Source organism: Primulina huaijiensis, chromosome 17 (assembly GCF_012295235.1).
Source record: "Primulina huaijiensis isolate GDHJ02 chromosome 17, ASM1229523v2, whole genome shotgun sequence".
Classification (NCBI taxonomy): domain Eukaryota; kingdom Viridiplantae; phylum Streptophyta; class Magnoliopsida; order Lamiales; family Gesneriaceae; genus Primulina; species Primulina huaijiensis.
The window spans coordinates 5,724,967-5,737,284 of NC_133322.1; the positions used below are offsets into that span (position 1 = coordinate 5,724,967).

At 35.8% G+C, this 12,318-nt stretch overlaps 1 protein-coding gene across 1 annotated transcript; it reads right to left on the minus strand.

Moving 5' to 3' along the window:
• Nucleotides 1–1,539: 1,539 nt before the first annotated feature.
• LOC140963080 (senescence/dehydration-associated protein At4g35985, chloroplastic-like) lies at nt 1,540–4,242 on the minus strand. Its single transcript, XM_073422307.1, has 5 exons — nt 3,555–4,242; nt 2,756–2,889; nt 2,486–2,652; nt 2,262–2,346; nt 1,540–1,870 (listed from the first exon to the last, which is right to left on the minus strand). The coding sequence occupies exons 1-5, from the start codon at nt 4,134–4,136 to the stop codon at nt 1,720–1,722; spliced, it is 1,119 nt and encodes a 372-aa protein (XP_073278408.1). The 5' UTR covers nt 4,137–4,242; the 3' UTR covers nt 1,540–1,719.
• Between the last annotated feature and the right edge of the window lie 8,076 nt (nt 4,243–12,318).

The following is a 12,318-nucleotide window of genomic DNA, read 5'->3' on the forward strand; positions in this document are numbered from 1 at the left end:
CTGTCTAAGTTCAGAAAATTATTTCTCTCTCTTAATTGGTCGGAATCCAATCTTCACCCTTCATGATATGCTTCCATATGTTTCGAATAACATATCCAAAATTCGGCCAAATCCAATGGTTAATTTTTCGTATTTATCCTTCGCAAGAAAATTGATCAGATTTTAGGTGGAAACAACATGCCTACGATTTTTCGTTCATAAGCAGGTTAAAACGGCTTCCAAACCCGATATCCACCGTTCATAATTTATTTTACGTACTTTTGAACGTAATGTAAAAGTTTGAGCTCAATCCAACGGTTCAATAAGGCACAAATAATTTTCAAGACGACTTATTTTCAAGGCGATGAGTTGCTGCATTTTCGAAGTTCCAGTTGCATGATTCTTTTATGATTTTCGAATTCTTCAGTTTTCTTCCATGTCTAAGGTAAGTGGACTTTTTTTAAAAGTATAATTTCTTTTATGAATTATTTCGTTTTTCGAAAATTCGGTCGAGTGAAAATTCTTCTTCTATTCCATTCTTGATACGATTATCATATAGTTGTGTATTGGTACTATGAGGATTCGTCTAGATATGGATGAGAATTCCAATATATGTACATAATATGTTTATGACCCTTACACGGTGGAATTGTAACCGTTATACGGCATTGTCCCCTTACAGAATTAAAAATTAGGGACTGATATCAGTAAACCATAGAAAATAGAGGAATCTCAGTGTCTGATCAATGGTATGCATGTGGCATGAGTCATATTATGCATGGTATGCATTTCGAATTTTATGCATTTTGCTATATTGTGCCCGAACGGCCCTCACTTGTTGAGTGATAACTATATCACTTATTACCACTTACTTTATCCTCCCCAGATAAGTCAGAAGAAGAAATATAAGAAAAAAATCAGACATCAGTTTTGGGGTTGATAGTGGACGCATGAAAAAGTTTAATTAAGTTTATGTTCTTTTGAGTTTTTAATTCAAATTGTAAACGCTTCCGCATATTTTTATTGTTTTCAAAGTTATTGTTGTAAAAACGATTTCATTTTATGGTATTTATGAAATAAACTAATTTTGGTTTATACTGTATCACGAAACTTGTTGTTCAACAATTATTTGATTGTTGAATAACGCGGATGTCGACTAACCCTGGTTTCGGGATGTGACAATTTTATTTTCTTTCTTGAACTTTAATCGCTTCCTTACAAATTTTTAAACCAGTTTTAATTTGACGCCAGTGATTGAGGAAGAAAGATTTAGGTACCAGAAAAAGAGATTATAAACAACTTGAGAAATAATTTAATACTTGTTGGTAGATGTCTAATCTTTATTTCGACTCTATATATACATTGTTCTATTCTAAAAATCAGTGTTTATAAAGACGAGATTAAGCATGAAATACGAGTAGATCAACATAACGATTTGGTCAAAAGCGTGAAAAAACATGTGAAGCAGTGGTATGTCGTAATATTGATCGGGCTTAATGCACGAAAAACACGAGTTTTTTGGTCTCAATATGTTGATCAATGTGCTAGAGCGGGCATGAATTAATAACCAGAACGATGTCATAAATATGTTCTTTTAAATATCAAAATGTTGTTTCGAAAGCAACCGATTCTATAAATCTCCAGTTTGCTGATGTAAAACGCTAATGAGCATCATTTTCATTTAAATGATCCAAATACACACACAAGACTTAATTCTGAAATATATGATGATCCATAATTTTATGGCTTTCTCTTGATTAGTCCTGAGGGTACCGCCGCCGAGGCAGGGTTGATGGCCTTCCGAATTTTGACTACATTCCAAGCTGTTCCTGCACAATGTCCTGCAGTTGCAAGTGCATCCTCTGTTGCCTCACCAGCACTCTCTCCAAACCTGCATGCATGTTCATCATGGATAGTTTATGTATAAAAAATGTGTAGGATTCACGCCCAACCTAGGGACGATATGTAAAACCGAGAGGTGATTGAAACATGTCGAGCTAGGTGGGGAAGGTCACTTAGAATATCGCTGCCGAGTCCGGCCTGAGCCTCAGCAGCAGCCTTCTCTCCATTAAAATCACGTTGGTTCAATGGTTCCATCGCGTGTACAAACAAAAATCACCCCACCTCCGGATGTAATAAAAAAAAAGTATTGTAATATTAATTTCAAGAATTTATAACTTCGTCGAAGTTTCTCCCACAATCCAACATACATGAAATGAAGGCTGTGAGACAAAATTACCCGTAAAGTTTATTATGCTAATATTAATGGTATTTAGAGTCACCTTTCAGTTACCATCCTTGTAACTGCACCAGAGGTGGCGGCCATGGCCTGCTTCTCTGCTGCTTCTGCTGCATCGATTATCTTATCTGCCATTTGATATAATAATGCACAAACCATTTCATTTCTTCCCAAAAACGTACGTACTTGTAATATTGCACTTTTTCAGAAAAGGAAGTAAATTAATTAAAAAAAAAAGAAGAGATTTACTCATAGATATCAACTTACTGACAGCATCGAGTGAAGCTAAGAGAACTTCTCCAGGAACCATGGATAAGAAATTTTTTCCGGGTCCAGATCGAACAACGGGCACAATCACAGAGCCACTGGCAACCCCAACAGCATCAAGCATTGTTTTGCTTAATTTTTCAGTCATTTTGGATAGCTTTCTCACCCTTTCGTGTAAGGCAAAAATTTAATGGAAGGAGTGATTTACAGAAATTATATACAAATACACAATGTATAGATGTTCTATTTTTCGCAGTGATGAAGTAGTACCGCTTCAGGCTTTGGTTGACAGCACTACTCTTTTTCTTGGCAACATTGCTATTGCTTTTGCGAATTTCATTTGATGGTAGCCGTTTTTTATCCTCCACTGCACGAATTAAAATTGTTTCCCCTCCCAATTGCACCTATTATTAATACATGCACATGTGTATCATAATTTAAAATATCGGAAAAACGTCTAAATTGGTTCGCAAGTTTGCTTATTTTGGGTCTTGGTTACGTAGATATATACACTAATTAGTTTGGTTTTGATGCAGTATTTTGGTTTTTTACTTTGTTTTTGGTTCGGAGTATTAATGTGGGAGTGACGTAACACCGAAAATTGCTTACTAAAGAAAACAGAGTTGGTTCAACAAATTTTGACTATTTGGAGAACAAGAAACCTATAATAAGCAAACTTAATGGACTAATTTCGTTGTTTTACCTTAAAAATTAATAGGGAAAATAGTTTTATGTTACTAATTTGTTCAATTTTGAGTTTTAGTCTACTAAATTTTCAAAATTTGATTTTAGTATGTTATCTTTAATTTTCGACTATTTTAATTCAATTACTGATGTGATACTAAAAAATGCTGATATGAATTACATAAAATTAATGCTGACGTGACAAAAAATTGATGTTCGACGTCACGTTAACATGTACACCAAAATAACAAAAAAATAAAAAACTATTATACTAAAGCAAACTGTAAAAATTTAGTGGGCCAAACAAAAAATTGTAAAAAAAAAAAGTATTTTCCCAAATTAATGTATAAGTATTGTCTCCAAATCTACTAAAACTCATTCTTACCTGATTGCTGTAAGCATTGCTACATTTGAAGATTCCTTTAACAATCTGACCAGTCCCTCCAGCAATGGCCCTAGCCAGTACACTATTATACTCATCTACCGCTGGTGCAAACTCTTTCCAGTTGACAACTTCCTTCCGGTTAGCAGAAGATGAAGCAGCACTTGTAAACAGTGAATTTTCTTTAAGAAATGCATCCAGCAAGCTCAAATCACCGTGTTGCTTCTGCGAAAACGTTACCCCGTAACTCAAAGCCTTGCCATCTTTCATCGGCAAAGAGAAGAGATAATGCAAGGCATCAAGCTTCACCACAGGCTCGTCTTTTGTAAGAGGCCATTGAAGTTCATCGCCAACTTTTATAGTCGTGGCAAGAGATATATTCGAGTCCGATACTCGGAAAACCTCGAAATCTCCATTGGCGAGTTCCAATGCATCTTCTTCGTCCATAAGATGGACCTTGCAATCTTTTATTTTCAGCAAAACTTCATGCATCACGATTCTGTTTTCTGGGATTTCTTGCGTTTGTTCAGTTTGTGATGGGGTTTTTGCTGATGTTTTTGATCTCTTGAGCTTGAAACAGTTCATGTTCTTGAATTACAATTGAAAAAGAATATGGGAAGAGAATGCGGATAAGTTTGTGAAAATGAAAATTAAAGAAAGAGTTAATGGAGAAAGATGTGCTGTGATTGATTCCATAATTTCCGACTTTATTCTGTTCTTGTTGAAGAAGTTGATGCCAATATGTTGCTTTCGGCGGTGTTAATTGATAAGGAATAAGAGAGCATCGGATTAAAAAAAGTTTTAATATTTATATTTATTTATTAGGGAAAATTACAATTTTTTTCCCTGTGTGTCTCTCTTCATGGTTTTGTACCGTCAAATTTTAGTCCAAATATGTTTTTTTTTTCGATTTTAGTAACGGATAAATAAATTCCTTAATATTTATTACATAAAATACATGAATTAATACTTAATTATTTAATAATGTTTTCAATTCGAACTTTGACTAGAAGGATAAATTGTAAGTTTAGTACATGAACAAAATAATTCATTTTCTAAAAGACTTGTACGCCTCCGATATCATTGTGAGACCCAAGTCACAAGGCCACTCACCCTTAAGGATGACAATGGAGTGAGTAGATATGGGACGTGTTTGTCATCTTTATCTCTGTTTTTGAATTTCATATCTATCTTTATTTGCATCTCGATCCCTGCTTTTTCGAATTCGGGGAATCCGAGAAATCAAATCATCATCCTCATTTCAAAAATATTAATGGGACGGAGCGATTCTCCAAACCCGAACTTATTATTATATTATTATTAATGATGTTTTTCAAAAACATTAATATTATAATATCAATATTATTTACGTACTCGCTCCCTCTTTTTTCGTGAAGTAAGAGGTCACTAAGCACGATAAGGTTAACGCTTTGTCATCCACTTTTAAGAATTATAAACTATTCTCGTTGAATGAGAAATTCAATAAGAGAACTCGGATCCAATCGGTTTCTATCGGAACTCTTGGAATTGGAATAAGTTCATTAGCGGATCATGCAATCTCGGTGATATTCTTTATCTAATGATCGGGAGCTAAACCTTGGGAGTAAGAGAGGTTGAATGACCTGGCAGGCAGACAATAGTAGATTCTACTTTATTGACAATAATATGTCTTTTTTTCTCTATCGTAGCACCACATGAGTAACCCTCTTCTCTACCGATTGATAAGAATGAGAAAAAAAATTCGAAAGCTTGTTTTTGTGGTGATAATACCAAAATATCAAGTTGGCTTACATAGTATATATCATAAATCGCTACTCTGCCACACGAACGAAAAGTCTACTCTCGATCTCTTTATGCACCATGTATTGGAATATAATGGTCACCAGCTCGTCTGGACTTAGCTTTGGCCGGTCGATCCTGCAATAAATTCTTTCGAAGTCCGAAAAAAATGAAATTAAAAATCATTCATATATAAAATGATATGTTTAAAATGAAAATATATAATGATAATTTTTATTTTGTTATGAGTTGAATATAAATTAATATATTTTAATTTTTGATAATATTTTTTAAAATATTATTAATATAAAGTTAGAAAATAATTTTAATAATTATTAAATTTTTAAAAAATTTATTGCATAATAATTATATTTTAAAAAAAATTAGTTGGTCAAACAGGTCCAATCCGGATTAGATCCCTCATGTAACGCATTTTGGCCAAATCCAAGTTATTTTGATTTTATTACTGTTATTTGTGGTAGGTTACCGCTCTTCTTGCACCAGGATTTGTGCGTGATATCGGCGAGGATAAAGTAGAATTTAAGTTCAGGAAGCCAAATTCTATAAAAATTGGGGGAAGTACTTATTCACTTCAATCCATGCTCAGGTTACCCAAGGTAGTTTTCCAACCTTCAATTTGAAATAAGCATAATTTAGCAGTGAAGTTTTAAAAAGGTTGAACGTTGGCCTAGCTTTAGTTATTAAAACAATGATCATTTTGTAAATACAAGTATGTGTTTTAATATGGATTAGATAAGGTACGATAGAATTCTGCTGAATATTCATGTGACGATTCAGTTTTTGTGATTTGGAAATATTCTATAAACTTGGCGTTGTCAGAGCTTAGGTTTTGTGAAAATTTGTAACCTCTGAGGTTTTTATATTGATGAAATTACAAAACTTGATATTGCATGGCCCCATCTTTTAATTATCTAAAAATTGAAAGTGGGTTTTAAAATGGAATTCAGGGTCTTGAGTAGAGATGGTCGGTATGGTATATCGTACTGAAATTTGGGATACCGTATCGAAAATATCAGTATGAGAAAAATGATATCGTTACCGTACCGACTTTTCGGTATCAAAAAAGTCGGTATGCTGAAGTTTCGGTACAATATCGGTAAAATACCGTCATACCGAAACTATATATAAAAAAATTCATTTTCTTATAATTCCAAGGCTAGTCCAATACTAAACAAATCCATCAAGACAGTCAAAGAGACAATGAAAGATATATACAAAACAAATTCATCAAGACAATAAACGCTAACCGCAACAAGTGTCTGGAGATTCAAAGACATCAATGAACACCAATAAACTTCAACCGCAACATTTTTGACTTCTTCATCCGCTATCTTTGCAACAATGTCTGAGATCATGTGATTTTTGAAACCTGTCAGCTTTTTAACAAGTCAAGGACCAGCATACAGTCCTTTAGCTAGCTGTAAGATTAGGCGACAAAAATAAGACTTCTCGATAGTTTAAATTCTCAACTATAAGTCGAGTTGTTTCATTGAACTTTGCTTTGGACTATTCCAACATGATGAGTCAAAACAAAAGTTAAATTCTTTATTTTAGTATGGTATCGATATATATCGTTTTATATCAAAAAAATAATGTTGTTAGTTGACGCGTGATTCACTGATATTCACCAGAAGAACTTGTCTTCTTCAGCCCGTGTGTGCTCTGTGAGAGAATGAGTAAAAGTGTAGAAGAAAACAGAGAAAATCTTATTCCACTTGTGGTGTCAAGAATATAATAGTCTGCCCTACAATTATTGAATGAGAAGACTTTTATACACCGAAAGAAATGTATGATAACTGCTCCTATTTGTTAGATGAAATCTCAGCCACTGATTTAACAATTCTCCACCTTGGCCAGATTTTCATCTTCCTCCAAATGCAGTGACCATGTGCAATATCTGAACTTTGAACCAGGTAAGGGTTTAGTTAACATGCCCGCTGAATTCTTACTAGTAGAAATATTCTCCAGCTTCACCTTCCCTTTTGAGATTACCTCTCTTACAAAATAGAGCTTGACGTCGATGTGCTTAGTCCTTTCATGATAAACTTGATTCTTGGCTAGGTGAATCCCACTTTGACTGTCACAATACACCTTAGCTACTACTGTCTCTTGTGGCCTTAATTCTGCAACCATCCCGCTTATCCACAAAGCTTCCTTGATTGCCTCTGTAACAGCTATAAACTCAGCCTCTGTAGTAGATAATGTCACTACTTGCTGTAAGTTACACTTCCAACTCACCACATTTCCATGATATTTAAACACATAACCCGTCAACGATCTCCTTGAGTCCAAACATCCAGCATAATCAGCATCTACATATCCTTCAATAACCTCTATACTCTCCTTTCTATTTCCATACAGCAATCCCACTCCAAGTGTTCCCCTGAGATACCTTAAAATCCACTTCACCGCCTCCTAGTGGTTCCTGCCTGGTTTACTCATATACCGACTGACCAGACTCACTGCATAGGCAAGGTCAGGACGGGTGCAAATCATGGCATACATCAGACTGCCTACAACATTAGCATAAGGAATTTTCTCCATGTACTGCACCTCTTCTTCAGTTTCAGAAGAATCCTTAAGTGACAATTTAAAATGTTGAACCATAGAGGTTTGGACTGGTTTGGAGTTTTCCATCCTAAACCTCTTCAACACCTTCTCAATGTAAGTCCTTTGTGAAATAAAGAGTTTATCTGTATATCTATTTCTCTTGATTTCCATACCAAGGATCTTACTAGCTAGCCCCATCTCTTTCATTTCAAATTCATTCTTAAGTAGTTGTTTCGTCTCCTCTACCTCTGTTTGACACTTAGATGCAACTAATATATCATCTACATAAAGTAATAAATAAATATCAATTCCATTTTTATTCCTCTTGAAATAAACTCAATTGTCAAATTCACATCTGAAAAAACCAACTTTGATCATATAAGTGTCAAACCTTTTGTACCATTGGCGTGGAGATTGCTTAAGTCCATACAAGGACCTCTTTAAACGACACACTTTCTCTTCTTCCCCTGCTTTAGCAAAGCCTTCGGGTTGTGTCATAAAAATGTTTTCTTCTAAATCACCGTGCAAGAAGGATGTTCTTACGTCAAGCTGTTCCAGCTCCAAGTTCTCATTTGCTACTAGGGACAATATCATCCTGATTGAGTTGTGTTTAACCACATGGGAAAACACTTCATTGTAATCCACTCCTTCACATTGTAGATATCCCTTAGCCACTAGCCTTGCCTTGAATCTTGCCTTCTCAACTTCTAGAATAGCTTCTTTGATCTTAAACACCCACTTGCAACCTATCACCTTCTGTCCCAGAGGTCTTTCAACCAAAACCCATGTTTGGTTTTTCTCTAAGGACCTCATTTCATTTTTCATTGCATCTAACCATTTTTCAGGGTTGCTGCTGCTCATGGCCTCTTTGAAAGACATTGGCTCTTCTTCACTTTCAGATGCCGCCATAAGAGCAAATGCAATCATGTCAGCATATCCAAACCTCTTTGGTGATGTAATATTTCTTCTGGTTCTGTCTCTTGCAAGCAAATAATCATTTTCGACTTGGTGATCAGTTTGAGACTTTCCTTGTTGCTTATTATCATCATCTTGGGACAATCCTGATGGTCCACCTCAAAATGAATTTCCTCATTTTTTCCAGAGTCTCCTCCATTCATCTTGGGGTTAGGTGAATGATACATCTCATTTTCCCTGAACACGACATCTCTACTAATGATTATTTTGGACTGACCCTTCTCATTACACCATAACCTGAAGCCTTTAACTCCCTCTTGGTAACCGAGGAACATACATCTTATAGATCTTGGCTCCAACTTTCCCTGGTTCACATGCACATAGGCAACACAACCAAAGATTCTGAGATATTTGAGATTTGGAGCATGTCCTGACCAAATTTCCATAGGAGTTTTAAACTTTATTGCAGTAGATGAGCTCCTATTGATCAAGTGAACAGCTGTAGATACAGCTTCTGCCCAAAAGCTTAATGGCAGGGATGCATTTGACAACATGCATCTCACTTTTTCCATAATGGTTCGGTTCATCCTTTCTGCCAAACCATTTTGTTGTGGGGTTCCTCTTATAGTGAGACGCCTCTGGATTCCATTTAATTTGCAGAATTGCTTAAATTCTTCTGAACAAAACTCCAAGCCATTATCAGTCCGAAGTGTCTTAACTTTCTTTCCAGTTTGGGTTTCAACTAAAACCTTCCAATATTTGAAATGCACAGATGTGTCACTTTTGTGCTTTAGTATATAAACCCAAACTCTTCTTGAGTAATCGTCAATGAGTGATAAAAAATATCTAGCACCACTTTGTGAGGGCAACTTTACAGCTCCCCACAAATCAGTATGAACATATTCAAGTATACTCCTGGTTCTGTGAATTCCAGTGGCGAATCTGAGTCTCTTTGCTTTGCCATATATACAGTGTTCACAAAACTCAAATTCTGATATTTGATCACCTTCGAGAAGACCCTGTTTACTCAATTTCTTGAGGCCTACTTCACTGATATGACCAAGTCTCATTTGCCAAATCTGACCCTTAGTGAGGTTGGCTTCTGTTGCAACACTTGCTTCTTCAGTGACCACTTTGGCTTGCAGCAAGTATAGCCCATTCTCGAGTCTTCCTTTCATTATTATCAATGAACCTTTCAAGACTTTAAGGGCTCCACCTTCAATTGTACAGCAAAGGCCATGGGAATCCAACATTCCCAAAGACACTAGGTTCTTTTTCAGTTCTGGTACATGTCTCACATCTATTAGAACCCTATATGTCCCATCTGTGAGCTTGAGTTTTATGGATCCGATGCCAGTTACTTTACAAGACTCATTGTTGCCGAGCAGTACCTGTCCTCCATCACAAGATTTATACGTAGTGAACCAATTCTTGTGAGGACACATGTGAAAGGAACAACCTGAATCCAGTACCCATTCTTGATTAATCCTTTCAGCTAAGACACAGAGAACTTCATCACTTTCGTACCCCTCAGAGGCTACTTCAGCATCTCCACGATCACATTTCTTGTCCAGATTATATTGCTTTCGATCTGGGCAATCCTTTTTAAGATGACCCTCTCTCTTGCACACGAAGCACTTCTTTTTATCCTTAGATTTCGATCTTGAAGTGTTCTTGAATCTAGAATCCTTCTTCTTAGTTCTTCCTCTAACATTGAGTCCCTCACTTCTTGACTCGTCTACTTCCTCGGATCTTTTCTTTAATTCATTGAAGAAAAGGGCAGCCTGTACTTCTTCAAGCGTAATCGAATCCCTTCCATACATCAATGTGTCTGATATATTATCAAACTCACTGGACAGTGATCGGAGGAGGAGGAGGGCCTGATCTTCATCTTCAATTTTGATTTCAATATTTTCAAGATCCAAGATGATCTTATTGAAATCATCCAGATGATCTTCCAAAGATCTTCCTCCCGTCATCTTCAATGTATACAATTTCTGCATTAGATACAACCTGTTGGCCAATGACTTTGTCATGTACAAGTGCTCAAGCTTCTGCCAAATTTTGGCTGTCGTCTTCTGCTTAGAGACTTCTCGTAGCACTTTGTCTCCTAAAGAAAGAATCAGAGCGCTATGGGCTTTATCAAGAATACTTTTCTTGTTTTCAGCCGATAGCGTAGATGAGAATTTATTTTCTCCTTCCAGCACTTCCTCGAGACCTTGTTGAACCAGTAGGGCTCGCATCTTGAGGTGCCATAGACCGAAGTCATTCTTTCCCGTGACTTTCTCAATGTCGTACTTCGCAGACCCCATTCCAAATGAAGGACACGCCGTGACTAACCTGGCGCTCTGATACCAATTGTTGTTAGTTGACGCGTGATTCACTGATATTCACCAGAAGAACTTGTCTTCTTCAGCTCGTGTGTGCTCTGTGAGAGAATGAGTAAAAGTATAGAAGAAAACAGAGAAAATCTTATTCCACTTGTGGTGTCAAGAATATAATAGTCTGCCCTACAATTATTGAATGAGAAGACTTTTATACACCGAAAGAAATGTATCATAACTGCTTCCTATTTGTTAGATGAAATCTCAGCCACTGATTTAACAAATACCTTATATTCTTAAAAAATTTAACTTTATTATTTAAAAATATTATATATTTTTTAATTTTTATATATTATTTCGATATTTCAATATATACCGAAAATTTTAAATTCCATATCGCTACCGTACCGAATATTTCGGTATCGGTACCATACCGTATCGAAAATTTCGATAAATTCGGTATTTTTCGGTACAGTAACCTCGGTATACCGAAAATTCGATATTTTTTCTCACCCCTGGTTTGAGACCTGTTACGAATTTGTTTGTGACTCACAGACTTTTTCTTTTTGGTTCTGTTTTTGGCTTTTCCTACTAAGTGCTGTGCGAAACTAATACGAATGCACGTCTGCTTTTTTAAAAAATGGAGTTTTATCTTCCAATATTTTGGTCTGCAAGGTGAAAGGATTAGTTTGATACGAAGAAGATGCTACAAGGAATCTAGCATGCAACAAGTTCTGTGGTATGGTGTTGTTCGTCTTACCAAGTTTTCTGAGATGGAACTATCTATCTTATAATGTAATGTAACAATGCATGTTTAGCAATACTTTTCATTCAAATGTTTATCTTTTTTTTTTCTATTTCGACATGAAATGCTTTCATGAAAAAGACTATCTCATGAATCATCGTTGCCATGGAAAAAAGGATTTCTTTATCTTTGCATTATCAAAACATATTTGAAATATTCTTCTTAATTTAGTTCAAGTGCAGGGCCCTTGTTTGGATTCGAATGCATAAACCTCTTCTTTTCAAACTTTCCCCTGCTAAAAAACTGCATGTAGGTTGGAGTTCTTTCTAGGCAATCTGAATCTTTGGCATTCAATCAAGAACAAAACCAATTTGGACTATAATTTCCCAGAATTTTCTTGTACCTTTTGTGCGATGCAAATCTCTCGCAATCC

What these genes read in the sequence shown, in the direction of transcription:
- LOC140963080 (XM_073422307.1), bottom strand. Translation starts at nt 4,136, where the DNA reads ATGAACTGTTTCAAGCTCAAGAGATCAAAAACATCAGCAAAAACCCCA. An exon ending in GTCAACCAAAGCCTGAAGCG is followed by an intron (nt 2,653 to 2,755) that starts GTACTACTTCAT and finishes CTTACACGAAAG; the next exon opens with GGTGAGAAAGCTATCCAAAA. An exon ending in AGCTTCACTCGATGCTGTCA is followed by an intron (nt 2,347 to 2,485) that starts GTAAGTTGATAT and finishes ATCAAATGGCAG; the next exon opens with ATAAGATAATCGATGCAGCA.